The 15130-nt window shown below is 49.4% G+C and overlaps 1 protein-coding gene across 1 annotated transcript in view; it reads left to right on the top strand.

Moving 5' to 3' along the window:
- Positions 1-11145: 11145 nt before the first annotated feature.
- coro6 (coronin 6) overlaps positions 11146-15130 on the top strand; it is a gene marked incomplete at its 5' end in the record, with an annotated part of 9068 nt that continues 5083 nt past the window's right edge. Inside the window, 2 exons of the mRNA XM_080549795.1 lie at positions 11146-11343; positions 14580-14702. Coding sequence (XP_080405921.1) covers positions 11146-11343; positions 14580-14702 — 321 coding nt within the window. The remainder of the gene's footprint in view (positions 11344-14579; positions 14703-15130) is intronic.

Below are 15130 nucleotides of genomic sequence, written 5' to 3'. Positions count from 1 at the left end.
GAAACTCTGGCATGGGTTCTCTTCGGAGTAGTGGTGTGACGTATCTCTTCACGCCCTGGACTTCGATACGCACTGTCTTTGCTTTAAGGAGGTCTATGGCGTAGACGTCCTCCTTTGACCGTACGTAGAGCTTCTCATTCTTGCAGGGCGCAACGTCTAGCGTCCACAGCTTCTGGACGTTGTCTAGTAGCGCCGCATTCATGGAGTCCACACTGGTGTGAAGGCAGTTGATGGTCTGCACTTCTTCGGTTCGGACATGGAGGGATGACGTAGCTCTCCCGTCTCTATCTCTCCACTCGGTAGCGCCTTGGAGGGCCCACCCAAGCGCAGTCTTAACAGCCATCGGGCAGCCTCGTGGTCCTCTCAGCGGAGGACGGAGCGACACGATCAGTGCAGCGTTGTCCGAGCCGATGAGAAGGGTTGGCTCCGCTCCTTCTATCGGATGTAGGTCTACTCGCCGTAGGTGGGAATATCTTGCGCGTAATCTCTCCAGGGGGTAGTCGTAGCGGGAGAGCGCTAGCTGGTCTGCGGTGAAGACATTCTGAAGCCGATATCTGTCCGACGGCCGCCCCGCCGGGGAGATAGAGAAGTTGATTCTCGCCCCGGTGACCTCTTTAAGGTCGCGACGTATCGTGCGCAGAGTCAGCTTCTCCTCAGTCCCTTGGAGCCCCAACTGGCGCACTGCCTCCTGGAGAAGGATGGTCCGTTCCGACCCGTCGTCTAAAACGGCGTACGTGTCGTACACAGCGTTGTTGTGGTGAAGTCGGACCTTCACCACCTTCAGTAGGACCTTGGAGCCGCTGCTCTGGGTTGGGTCTAGGTAGTAGACAGGTGTTTCCTCTTCCGGTGCGCTACCGGACCTAGGGCTTCTGGTGCCCTCCGTGGACCTGGCGAGGGAGACCTCGTGTAGGATGTTGAGGTGGACCTCCTCACAGCGGTTGCACTTTCTCCTCAAGGTGCAGTTCTTAGCCAGATGGTCGCGCCCACAGTTCCAGCACCTCTTGTTCTCCTCGAGCCACCTCTGCTTGGCCTCGGTACTCAGGTTGTTGAAGTCACTGCACTCATTGAACCAGTGCTCGCTGGTGCAGTACGGACATGGCGGTGGACCTCTCCGTCCCTTTTGAGGGGGTTGAGAGGAATCCTTTCCCTCAGGTCGGGCTTTCCTCTCTCTCCGAGGCTCCTCCTCCGTGTGCAGCACTCCTACTGGGCGTCCTCTGTTCGAGCTCGGCCTGTCCCAGCGGTCTCCCTTCTCCCTCTCCTTCTTCGGCTCAGCGTAACCCATGGCGTCTACGTTGGTGTCATGCACTTCCTCCAGTAGGAACTCCGCGAAGGCAGCCATGCTCAGACCCAACTTCCCGGGGTTACGAACGCGCTGCTGTCGCCGGAACCTCTCCTGCCGGAAGCGTGGGATCTTGCGGAGCAGCCGCTCTACGTTGGAGGTGCTGTTGATCTCGCTGGCGCCAGCTGGGCCCTGCGTCTTCAGCATTCCAACCAAGGTGTGCACGCGGAGCGCGAAGTCATCCAGCGCCCGTTCATCCTTGATGGGGGCCTGCTGTTCGAGGGCTTGCAGTTCAGCAAGGGCGTGGTTCCAGGGACGACCGTAGCGGGCATCCAAGTCGGCGAGCGCTCTGGTGTAAGGTGTCGGTGCGGAGGCATGGGCCAGAACCATGTTGTGGGCTCTGGGGTTCCTCACATGCTGAAGGAGAATCGCATATTTGTAGGACTCTGAGCAGGAGTCGTCCAAGAGCGTGTCTAGGCAGATGCGTAGTTCCACATACTGGCTCCTGTCCTCGTCCTTGAAGAAGGGGAACTTGGGTCCCTCCACCTGGGGAAACATCCTGTAGTGGATGATCGGGGCTGGAGTGACGGTCTGGGTGTCCGGCCTGCATGCCTTTTGGTTCACTGGAGGACCTAGGGGTGTGCTACGCTCTTGGGGAATGGCTCCCCTCCCGGGCAGCGACGCTGGCTCCCTCTGGGCCGCGTAGCGGTCGGGTCCCTGGTCCTCTTCCTTCAAGGTGGTCAGCTGGGCCTGTAGTTGGACAGTCATGGCGGGGGTCATGGAGCCATCGGCGGGGGGTTCAGGAGATGGCACTCGAGAGGGCCGTGCGGATGATGCTCTGGAGCTACGGGCCGACGGAGCTCTGCTGATGCACACGTCGCGCATGATCTGCATCACTTCCTCCATCTTCTCCGCGTGCAGTTGCTCTCTCTCCATCTGGAGGCGGTCGCGCTCCATCTGGAGGCGTTCACGTTCTAGCGCCTCCTGGCGCTGCCTCTCCGCCGCGCGTTCCGCCCCCTCCATCTGGAGGCGCTCGCGCTCGAACTGGATGCGTTCCCTCTCTAACGCCTCCTGGCGCTGTCTCTCCGCCGCACGTTCCGCTCCTTCCATCTGGAGGCGTTCCCTCTCTAACGCCTCCTGGCGCTGTCTCTCCGCCGCACGTTCCGCTCCTTCCATCTGGAGGCGTTCACGCTCGAACTGGAGGCGTTCCCGCTCTAACGCCATCTCGGCCTGTTGGCGCATACATTCTGACAGCGCGGCACTACTCCCTCTGGAGTGCATGCTATCCGCCCCAGAGGCAGAACTGCCCACGGAAACCCTGGACCGGGAGGAAGCCACTGAACGGCAGGAGCTAGGTCTCGAGCGCGCCGTACTGGGAGGCAGATCGTTAAGGCTGAGGCCCTCCCTCTTCCGCCCGCAGGCGCTGTCAGACCGGGCCTCTCCTTCCTGCTCTTCCGTTTCTACGGCAAAACCCTGCTGTTCTGCCATCTCATCCTCAGGCTGGTGCTCTTTGATGGCTGTCTCGGTGCTAGCCACCCGCGCGCCGGCGGACACCTCGGCCTCTCCGACCACTGTATCCCGTGGAGTGCGCTCCTCACTACCACTCAGTGAGCTTTCGAGCTCAAGCTCATACTCTGGTAACCTCTGAGGCAACCGCGGGACTCTCTGTGGTCGTGGCTCTGGCTCAGGGGACGGAGAAGGGGGGGTAACTGTCTTGTCTGGTTGGCTGCGCTCAGCCATGCTATCACTACACAACCTATCCGGCTCAAAGGACCAATTGTAACCAGGGAGTAGCTAAAGGACTGTAGAATTTTAGGAAGGGCTGGTTATCTAACTAACTCTGAGCTAAATCGGCAGTGTAGGAGGATAGAGGCAGGGGGCGCCAGCAACCCTTTAGACTAGCATATCACAGTTATATATATATAATATATTATAATACAAGCTATAACTCAGTTAATCACACGATAAGACAATACTTAAACCCAATACTAGATTTGCTGTTAAACTAAACAATACAGACAACTAAACACACAGCAATGTATCAAATATAAACAAACACATTTATTTATACAACTTATATATACATCCCAATATACTCCCTCCCCGCCGGCCACACACACACTCACTCACTCACTCACACACAGTACCTGGCCTGAAAAGGCTTAGAGTCCCGGACTGAAATGAGCGCGTTGAGGCCTGGTCGGAGCCCGCATGCGACTCGAGGAAGGCAGCAGACAAGGGGGGGGAGTGACGTTGCAATTCGAAGGGAAAGGGGCTTCTTCGTAGCAAACGACGAGGTGTGAATGGTTCAGGTCCGGTGGTCCACGGTCAGCTCCGGTGGTGTTAGCGGTCGGTCGCAATCCACCTCGGAGGCGACGGCTTTGTTTGGCTTTGGTCTCGCTATGCGCCAACGTTAGCAGCCGGCGGCTAGCAAGGCTGGCTAACGGTGACACAGCTAAACTGGGCTAGCGCTGTTAACTCACTAAAAACTCCAAACTCTTCTTCACGTCGTCTGTCAGCTTGAAGGCCTCGAAGATCCTCTTGAAGAAGATGAAGTTGGGGTCGAAGATCTCTGGTTCCTCTGTGATGTACTCTATCTCCACCTCGGGCTCCTTCTCCTTCTCCTTCTCGTCACTCTAACGCACAGACCACTTCCGTCGCTATAGACACCAACCGGACATACATCAAGTCACGTACGCCAATCAAAACCACGCCCACTAATCTGGCGCTTGCACAATACTGAACAAATCTAAGACAGAACTTATACAATTACAATAACAATACATACACCTTCATGAAAAACGTACATGAATAGTATGGAAAATAATTAAGGAAATAACAGGGGCAAAATAGGGCTGATTTGGGGAAACTAACTGGCTCTAAATTGTGGGCCTTCATAACAATAGTATAGTGGATAGTGTATATAGCCTTTATTTATGTAAACCAGCTCTTTTCCCTTCTTGTTTTTAGTATATTTTTTTCCTAGCACCAGGGGAGCCCCCCCTCCCAAATTTCGTTGTATGGTACCTGTACTATATTAATGACAATAAAGACCATTCATTCATTCATTCATTCATTCATTCATTCATTCATTCATCACCCTGGGCACGTACACTTTGTCAAGCTGCCCTCGAACAGGACCCCGGCCGCTAAGACAAACAGACTGAAGAACAGCTTCTACCACAGGGCCGTCAAGGCCCTGAACACAGAAAAGGCCTAAGTTCTGGGCCCAGGACAGTCCGGACGGATTGTATGGCAGCTAGTGCTGAGGCACAAACATGTACATTTTCAAGCCTGCAAACTGTGACACTTTAAAATAATGTGAAAAAATACTCTTTGTGCAATATGACAACCCTAGTTGACTATCTGTGCAGTATAGTACAGTGGATTGTGTACATAGCCTTTATTGATGTAAACCAGCTCCTTACCTTCTTGTGATTTTATGCATCTATGCTTTTTCTAAAATGTGTTTTTTTCCCCTTTCCTAACACCAGGGGAGCCACCCCTCCTAAATTTCGTTGTTTGGTACCTGTACTGTAGCAATGACAAATAAAGTCCATTCCATTCCATTCCATTCCATTCAAACCTTCACTGTATTCTTAGCCGAAGCCCAGTAAGGCCCACTAGCGCCCTCTACCGACGCGACTGAAAGCCTTCATCGATGGTCAGCACTTGAACCGTGACAGAACCACAGCTGTTGGTCATGGGGACATGAGGGACGGAGTGACAGTTGTCCCCACTCCCCGCTAGCTGTGAAGCCTACATAAGTTCACCCCTAACGCGTGTGTGTGTGTGTGTGTGTGTGGGGGGGGGGGTCTGAAATGGCAGGGAAATTGTGGGCCGCATGTGCAAGACAACAAATTCATGTTTGGGGGGGCGAACATTTTAAAAGGCCTTATTGAAATGATGGGGTTGGATAATGGGGACGTCGTGTTTAATAACTGTATGGCCAGAGCAGTTTTCTGACCAATGCATGTTTGTTCATGAACAACAGTAAACTAAGTTATAGGGCTATTATTCACCTTATATCCCCCCCCCCCCCCCCCCACACACACACACACACACTTCTGTGGCACAACTCTAGCCCATGACTTATTTACATTATCTGTTTTCTATTGTTGGTAAATATGTAAATACGTAAATAAATTTGATTTAATTTTAAAAACATTATATTAATCTTGAAGTTAACTGCAGATTATTAATTATTAATCTCTGATTATTGGAGAAGGGGTAGGATTAAATAAGCTTATGCTTCTTCCTACTCCTTTTCGGACATGTGAAGTAAATAGTGTTTTTTGTTTTGTTTTTTCTTGTTTTTGTTTTTAGTTTTTTGTTGTTATAACTATTTCTTTTTTCACATGTTCGAAATAGAGCTTTCATTCATTCATTCATTCATTCATTCATTCATTCATTCACTGACCCATGCACCGAGGTCCCAACGCAATCTCTAGTCCTGTCACTGTTGCAGAGAGAGAGATAGCCCGGCGACACCAACAGAGCCCCTGTTCGAAAATAGACCGGACCGCTGTGACCCCCTCCCTGCTTATCCACACACCCCCCCCCCCCTCTCTCTCTCTCTCTATCCCCATACCGGCCGTCTCTCTTTCTCTCCTCTCGCTCACCGCTGTTGCGTCACGTAGTTGCACCGAATTTGCAATCAAATTGATTAGATTTTCCAAAGTGGATCGCGGAGAACAAGCCCCAAAAAACACCTGAATAAGCGGAGAGCGTCACAGGGTAACGGAACAGTACCCAGGGAAGGGGGGACAGGAGAATTCGGAGGGCGAACGGACCGGGCTGATATCCCCAAAATCAGAGGGTGAGTGATTGAATCGTCTCTATATATAAATTGACATATGAAGCGGGTGTTTTTAATATCGATCATCAGTGGTTGATGCAGTGTATTAGGTGCGACAGCTTTACTGCATTGCCCAGTAAGTGCGCCTTTCTTTGGGAGTCGGAAAGTCATACATTCATTGTGATTGTAACGTTGTGACTGCGCACTTTTTCCTGAGGATTTTTAGTTGTGAGTGCTGTAGCCCCCCTACTGTACTAAATTGAGCACGTTGTGCAGTGAGGGGGTCGGGTGGCTGGGGGGGGGGAGATGCCCCCCTCCATGCCCCCCTTCCCGAAATCTGTGACAGAGGCCAAGGTATGTTTGTTGGTGTGTTTGTATGTTTGGTTAGGGGGATTGTATACATTCCTGTTACTGTTATTGACAGATCGGAGTGAAGCGCTTGTTTCATTGTAGCCTACTATTTGGGACCGTTAGATATGCTCTCCTGAGGGTAGGGGGTAGGGGTAGGGGTGGGGGTGGGACAGAGACGCTTTGGCATGTCTATATTAGGAAAGTGACCGTGTCATTCTTTCGCTCAGTACTCTCGAGAGCCATGCCACAGAGCCACAGAGCCACAGAGGGCCATCTCGTCAGCTAGAGCAAGGAACATGACAGCCAATTACAACTAGGCCTACTTTGACTAAGCTACAGTATGATTTCAGTGGTGAAATAGAAATTGATCTATTCATATTATACTACATTTATGTTCGTAAGTGTGTGTCTATACAAATACACTTGACTTGACTATGGAGCGCCTCTGGCTTGAGAGTCGGGTAACTGTAACTATAGGCCTATTAAGAGTTTAAAAATGGTTTGCATGGTAAATACTGTGTAAAGTATCCTAATTGTATCAGAATGGTTTAGATTTAGAATATCACGTCCGTAAGAGGTCATTGTATAAATCAAAACATTCTATATTTCTATAGGCCTATTTTTATGATTACAATTTCCCACGCTGCTTCAGTAGATAAAACCCTCAGTACTTGTTTTACAGCAGGAGTCCCTCGATAACACAGACCTTCCAAGAAAGTAGCAGCTCTGTACTCACCTCATTAGTTGTTGAGTCATGTAATGCCATAAAACACTCAGCTCAGGGTGGGAAAATAGTGTTCTCAACTCACACTTTTAAAAAAGCATGATTATTCAATTCTTATTAATATATGTTGTTACCCTTGATGAGAAGTTGGTTACCGAAGACTGTTGTATCAACATAAATAATCACATTCATTCGTACACATTTGGATTGAAAGAATCAAATACTGCCCCCAAAGATCCTAATCCTGCAGTGAAAACCAGAACTGTTTTACCAGAGTTGTCTTTAGGGACTGGGAGTAATTTTGGATTTGGGGTTTTAGTGGCAGCCTTATTTACTGATATGCCTCCATGCATTTTGTACACCCTTTGTATTGTATACAGGAGAATATTTGCTATACATATTACTTACATATACGTAAAAGACTATACATTACTATGTTGTGCTTATTGTCTGTAACCTATACCCTGTTGTTCCTTCTTGGTCCCGCTCCCTTCTCTCCGTCCTCAGTTGTTGACAGTGATATTGGCTGCTAGAAACTGCGTCTGGGACAATCGCCTATTAATATCTATGCCGATGGTCATCAGGGTTCTAGAATGTGTCTCCTGTGTTTTCAGGGCTTACACTGTTCTGGCATGGCGCCAGGGACGACAACATGACAACAGTAGGAAACTTCAGAACTTCAGCCCCCATGACAACGCAACAACAACTTACTACAGTTGCAGTATCATGCCTACATCCGAAACAGCCCCCATAACAATGCTACTAAGTTGCCATAGTTACGGTACGGAGAGAGAGCCACACAACAGTGCTATAGAGTTACAAGGTAGAAATACCAGTAATGAACACAACAATGTTCCAAGAGGGAGACAAAGGCAGCACACAGCTAGGAGACAACAACAACAACAACGTGTGACCGTGGTGTGGTCTTGCTGATTAAAATGTTTGCTTGGAAATGCACAAATTGCCATTAGTCTCACGTAGTCATACTGAAACATCAGGATGTTGTTCTCACTGGGAGAATGTTCACAATGTGATGGGAGAAGGTGCTGACAATGTCCCTGGATGTTCCATACCCAGACCCCTCCCCCTACATGACCCCTCCCCCTACACGACCCCTCCCCCTACATGACCCCTCCCCCTACATGACCCCTCCCCCTACATGACCCCTCCCCCTACATGACCCCGCCCCCTACATGACCGCTCCCCCTACATGACCCCTCCCCCTACATGACCCCTCCCCCTACACGACCCCTCCCCCTACATGACCCCTCCCCCTACATGACCCCTCCCCCTACATGACCCCTCCCCCTACATGACCCCTCCCCCTACATGACCCCTCCCCCTACATGACCCCTCCCCCTACATGACCCCTCCCCCTACATGACCCCTCCCCCTACATGACCCCTCCCCCTACATGACCCCTCCCCCTACATGACCCCTCCCCCCACATGACCCCTCCCCCCACATGACCCCTCCCCCCACATGACCCCTCCCCCCACATGACCCCTCCCCCCACATGACCCCTCCCCCCACATGACCCCTCCCCCTACATGACCCCTCCCCCTACATGACCCCTCCCCCTACATGACCCCTCCCCCCACATGACCCCTCCCCCTACATGACCCCTCCCCCTACATGACCCCTCCCCCTACATGACCCCGCCCCCTACATGACCGCTCCCCCTACATGACCCCTCCCCCTACATGACCCCTCCCCCTACATGACCCCGCCCCCTACATGACCCCTCCCCCTACATGACCCCTCCCCCCACATGACCCCTCCCCCTACATGACCCCTCCCCCTACATGACCCCTCCCCCTACACGACCCCTCCCCCTACATGACCCCTCCCCCTACATGACCCCTCCCCCTACATGACCCCTCCCCCTACATGACCCCTCCCCCTACATGACCCCTCCGCCTACATGACCCCTCCCCCTACATGACCGCTCCCCCTACATGACCGCTCCCCCTACATGACCCCTCCCCCTACATGACCCCTCCCCCTACATGACCCCTCCCCCTACGTGACCCCTCCCCCTACATGACCCCTCCCCCTACATGACCCCTCCCCCTACATGACCCCTTCCCCTACATGACCCCTCCCCCTACATGACCCCTCCCCCTACATGACCCCTCCCCCTACGTGACCCCTCCCCCTACATGACCCCTCTCCCTACATGACCCCTCCCCCTACATGACCCCTCTCCCTACATGACCCCTCCCCCTACATGACCCCTCCCCCTACATGCCTGTAGAATGGTAGTTGTTGTTATGTACATCGTCTTTTCCGACCGGGGAGCCAGGCCGGTGGTGGTTAAGGGCAGGGGTGCGTCTTGGCCACAGGCTCGGTGTCAGAACAAACACCTTGGATGGGCAAGGGGGGAGAGGGGCAGACGGGCAGGGGCAGGGGCGGGGGGGGGGCGGTCTGGGGGGTTGATGTGGTGCTAGTGGTATCAAGGTTGACGGCCGAGAGGCCTGGGGGGGGGCTTAACTAGTGATCGGGTGGGCAAGACACACGTTTGGGTGTCCCTGCCCATGTGTTGATACTCCCAGGAGTTTGAATGTTTCATCTCATATTTGCATTCACTGTAGGTCCATATACTATGTCTATCGATCATCATCATCTATCGAGCATCCCCCTCTCCCACTCCCCCCCCCCCTCCCGCCCCGTGTCCCCGCCGGCCCCTATCCACCCACGGTGTTAGTTCTGGCGCCGGGCCTTCTGAGTTGTTGCCTATGCTAGCTTGCAGCATTGAAGAATATGGAAAAAAAACCTGCAGCAAAAACTGAATTCAACTGAAAATGTACTGAGTAAAGTAGTTACTTGATTTTAGTGAATCACACAACTGCGTCTGGAGTGTTTTCTGATCGTTGTATCGGGTAAACAAAGACTGAGTTTGACGCATTGTTCCATCAGACTGTCCGAGCATATTGGGCGAAGGGTCTGGAAGCAAGATGAGGTTGTCATTGACAGATGCTGGAGAGAAACAGCTGGGCTGTGTTAAAAGGCTGTGCGTACTAGAAGTCCTTATTTATCCTGTGAGGTTCTATTCAGGTGGAATCACTCATGGTGGAGATGCAACAAGCACACATGAACATGACTAGTCTATCTACTGGAGACTAAACAAAGAGGTGGACTTCTTCCAGGGAATGCTTCAGCTCTCCAGTCATTCATCTTAGATTTTATTTATTCTTCTTTTTTCTTTTTATACTACTTTGCTACTTGTATTTTATTTTAATTCTGTTATCTTATATTTGATGTATTACATTTGTTGAGCTTTAATAAGTGAATGTTGTTCACTAATTATTCCTTTGTTGATTGATTTTGTTATGTTTGACTGTCTGTCTTTCTTTCATGCGGACCCCAGGAAGAAGAGTCCTCACTATAGTGATGACTAATGGGGATCCGTTTACATAAACAAATAAACACATCCCTTTGACACCTTCATGTAGAGTGAAAAGAGCTAAAACATAGTAAACCCTTCAATGACCCAGGGACTTTATCCCTTTACCCTTACTGTATGCCAGTTTCAATGGGCTTGGCTCAGGAGCCTCTTGTCTTAACTTGACATGAAAAACACTTGAAGAAGAGAGAGAGAGACTCTTCTACTCAATCCACTGTTTGTTCGGAACAAATGAATCAAGTTGTGTTCGGCCTTTCACCTAGGCTCGATCAAACATGTGGTCCCTGCTGAACGTAGTCTTCTATGTCTGGTTCTATGTGGGTAGCAACCTCTGTCCTCTGTTCAAAAGTATCTGTTGATTTGTTGAATAGTAATATATATAATAATATATCTTTCACTTTCTATCCCCCCCTCTCTGTTGCTCTTTCTCCTCCCTTGATGTCCCCTTTCTCTTCTCTTCTATCTCCTCCACCACTTCTTCTCTCCATCTTTGCTACTTTCTTCTCTCTGCCCCCCCCCCCCCCCCCCCCCACCTGTCCTCCCCAATTTTTCTTCTCTCTTCCCCTCTCTCTTTTATCTCCATAGCGATGAGTCGCAGCATTGTGCGCCAGAGTAAGTTCCGACATGTCTTCGGACAGGCGGCCAAGGCAGAGCAGGGCTACGATGACATACGCGTTTCCAAGGTGACGTGGGACAGCTCCTTCTGTGCTGTCAACCCTAAGTTCATTGCGGTCATCGTAGAGTCCAGTGGGGGTGGAGCCTTCCTTGTTCTGCCACTTTCCAAGGTTAGTGACCGCAAAGACCGTGTGTGCGCGTGTGTGTGAGTGTGTGAGTGTGTGTAAGCGGATCCCCCTCTACAGCAAGGTGTTTGTGGGAGAGTGTCATTTCCCAGGAGCCTTAGGCCTGTCTCAATCCGTTTCTACCCTTACGTTCTAGAGCAGAGAGAGATTTCATATTGGAGGTTCAGTCTATATATGTTAATAATATATAATAATAATAATAATGTTTAGGTGTGTCGCAATGCCGCGCTTCTCCTCTATCTCACTACTCTAACAGAGCCTAGTGTCTGTCTGTCTGTCTACTCTAACAGAGCCTAGTGTCTGTCTGTCTGTCTACTCTAACAGAGCCTAGTGTATGGAGCTATTTTAGTGCCAGCAGAAATTGAATTGTATTTGACAGATCTGAATTGTATTTGACAGATTGAATTGAATATGAGCACAAACTGAATTGTATTTGACAGATTTAATTGTATTCAATTCAGTTTTCATTATTTTAATTCCGTTTTCAAATTCAGTTTCTCAAAATACAATTCGGTTTTTCTCAAAATACAATTCAGTTTTAAAGGCACTCATCCGGGGACTGTCTGTCTACTCTAACAGAGCCTAGTGTCTGTCTGTCTGTCTACTCTAACAGAGCCTAGTGTCTGTCTGTCTGTCTGTCTGTCTACTCTAACAGAGCCTAGTGTCTGTCTGTCTACTCTAACAGAGCCTAGTGTCTGTCTGTCTGTCTGTCTGTCTGTCTACTCTAACAGAGCCTAGTGTCTGTCTGTCTACTCTAACAGAGCCTAGTGTCTGTCTGTCTGTCTGTCTGTCTACTCTAACAGAGCCTAGTGTCTGTCTGTCTACTCTAACAGAGCCTAGTGTCTGTCTGTCTGTCTGTCTGTCTGTCTGTCTACTCTAACAGAGCCTAGTGTCTGTCTGTCTGTCTGTCTGTCTACTCTAACAGAGCCTAGTGTCTGTCTGTCTGTCTACTCTAACAGAGCCTAGTGTCTGTCTGTCTGTCTACTCTAACAGAGCCTAGTGTCTGTCTGTCTGTCTACTCTAACAGAGCCTAGTGTCTGTCTGTCTGTCTGTCTACTCTAACAGAGTCTAGTGTCTGTCTGTCTGTCCACTCTAACAGAGCCTAGTGTCTGTCTGTCTGTCTACTCTAACAGAGTCTAGTGTCTGTCTGTCTGTCTACTCTAACAGAGCCTAGTGTCTGTCTGTCTGTCTACTCTAACAGAGTCTAGTGTCTGTCTGTCTGTCTGTCTACTCTAACAGAGCCTAGTGTCTGTCTGTCTGTCTACTCTAACAGAGCCTAGTGTCTGTCTGTCTACTCTAACAGAGTCTAGTGTCTGTCTGTCTGTCTACTCTAACAGAGCCTAGTGTCTGTCTGTCTGTCTACTCTAACAGAGCCTAGTGTCTGTCTGTCTGTCTGTCTACTCTAACAGAGTCTAGTGTCTGTCTGTCTGTCCACTCTAACAGAGCCTAGTGTCTGTCTGTCTGTCTACTCTAACAGAGCCTAGTGTCTGTCTGTCTGTCTGTCTACTCTAACAGAGCCTAGTGTCTGTCTGTCTGTCTACTCTAACAGAGCCTAGTGTCTGTCTGTCTGTCTACTCTAACAGAGTCTAGTGTCTGTCTGTCTGTCTACTCTAACAGAGTCTAGTGTCTGTCTGTCTGTCTACTCTAACAGAGTCTAGTGTCTGTCTGTCTGTCTGTCTGTCTACTCTAACATAGTCTAGTGTCTGTCTGTCTGTCTGTCTACTCTAACAGAGCCTAGTGTCTGTCTGTCTGTCTGTCTACTCTAACAGAGTCTAGTGTCTGTCTGTCTGTCTGTCTCTAACAGAGCCTAGTGTCTGTCTGTCTGTCTGTCTACTCTAACAGAGCCTAGTGTCTGTCTGTCTGTCTACTCTAACAGAGCCTAGTGTCTGTCTGTCTGTCTCTACTCTAACAGAGTCTAGTGTCTGTCTGTCTGTCTGTCTACTCTAACAGAGCCTAGTGTCTGTCTGTCTGTCTGTCTGTCTACTCTAACAGAGTCTAGTGTCTGTCTGTCTGTCTGTCTACTCTAACAGAGTCTAGTGTCTGTCTGTCTGTCTGTCTACTCTGACAGAGTCTAGTGTCTGTCTGTCTGTCTGTCTACTCTAACAGAGTCTAGTGTCTGTCTGTCTGTCTGTCTACTCTAACAGAGTCTAGTGTCTGTCTGTCTACTCTAACAGAGTCTAGTGTCTGTCTGTCTACTCTAACAGAGCCTAGTGTCTGTCTGTCTGTCTGTCTACTCTAACAGAGTCTAGTGTCTGTCTGTCTGTCTGTCTACTCTAACAGAGCCTAGTGTCTGTCTGTCTGTCTACTCTAACAGAGCCTAGTGTCTGTCTGTCTACTCTAACAGAGCCTAGTGTCTGTCTGTCTACTCTAACAGAGCCTAGTGTCTGTCTGTCTACTCTAACAGAGCCTAGTGTCTGTCTGTCTGTCTACTCTAACAGAGTCTAGTGTCTGTCTGTCTGTCTGTCTACTCTAACAGAGCCTAGTGTCTGTCTGTCTGTCTACTCTAACAGAGCCTAGTGTCTGTCTGTCTGTCTGTCTACTCTAACAGAGCCTAGTGTCTGTCTGTCTGTCTGTCTACTCTAACAGAGCCTAGTGTCTGTCTGTCTGTCTACTCTAACAGAGCCTAGCGCAGATTATTGAAAAGAAATACTTGGCAAGGAAGAAGGTCAGAGAGAGGAGGGAAGACAGCAGTCAGAGATACAGAGAGAGTTAATGTATACACATATTTTCAGGAGTATAAATCAGTGAGTGATTAGAGAGAGGGGGGGGTGGGTAGATAGATAGATAGATAGATAGACAGACAGAGAGAGAGATATATAGACATGGTTTTTATATTAGAGGCATGGACAGACAGTCTATAAATAGCCACCCTCCTCTCCATCTCTCTGGGTCCCCAGCGAGCCAAAAGTAAAACTCCCCTTTCAACGCCTCGTCACCGGGCTATAAATACACTCCTCATGGGTGTGTGAGTGTGTGTGTGTGTGTGTGTGTGCGTGTGTGTGTGTGTACGTGTGAACGGGGTGGCACTGAAAAAGGCAGAGACACGTGTCTCACACCAACCAAACAGGAAGGGATAGAATAACGTGGAAGTGACATCACTGATTGGGGCGGGAGGGAAAATAAATTCATGCATCAATGTTCCACGGCTGTAACCTCGGATCTGATCTGTTGAGTGACAGAAATGGGTGGGTCATGATATGTTGTACTGTTGTGTGTTATAGATGGGCCGTCTGGATAAGAATCACCCGCTGATTGTGGGCCACACCGGGCCTGTGCTGGACATTGATTGGTGCCCTCACAATGACAACATCCTGGCCAGCTGCTCAGAAGACTGCACCGCCATGGTAATATATCTCCATTTTTGTCAAAATTGATTTTTTTTTTACATAATCTGATCCATTAGGTGTTTATTAATGCCTGTGTGGTGTTATTTTAAAAATGTTGACATTTCTGAGTTAATAATTCATCAAATACAAAGGTTCCATCTCACAAAACATAATGGAATGTAAAAACTTTGACGCTCAATATCTCTGAACTGCCCTAAACGGAGATAGAACCTTATAATTCTAAGCTCACGATAGGTTGCCTCTGGCAGTCAATCAGTCAGTCAATCAATCAGTCAATCTATCAATCTGTCTTTCAGTCAGTCTGTGTGTGTAAATTATCAGTGTCAGTGTGTCAAATATCAAATATCTTAGATATTTACAGATGTGTGTTCATCATTGATACAGTGTATATACTGTAGATAACTAGTCAACTATGACCGCCCTGA

The sequence above is a fragment of the Nansenia antarctica genome (genome assembly GCF_963989245.1).
Source record: "Nansenia antarctica genome assembly, chromosome: 20".
In the NCBI taxonomy this organism is placed as follows: domain Eukaryota; kingdom Metazoa; phylum Chordata; class Actinopteri; order Argentiniformes; family Microstomatidae; genus Nansenia; species Nansenia antarctica.
The sequence above is the reverse complement of the archived record's forward strand: the minus strand, read 5'-3'. Positions and strand labels throughout refer to the sequence as shown.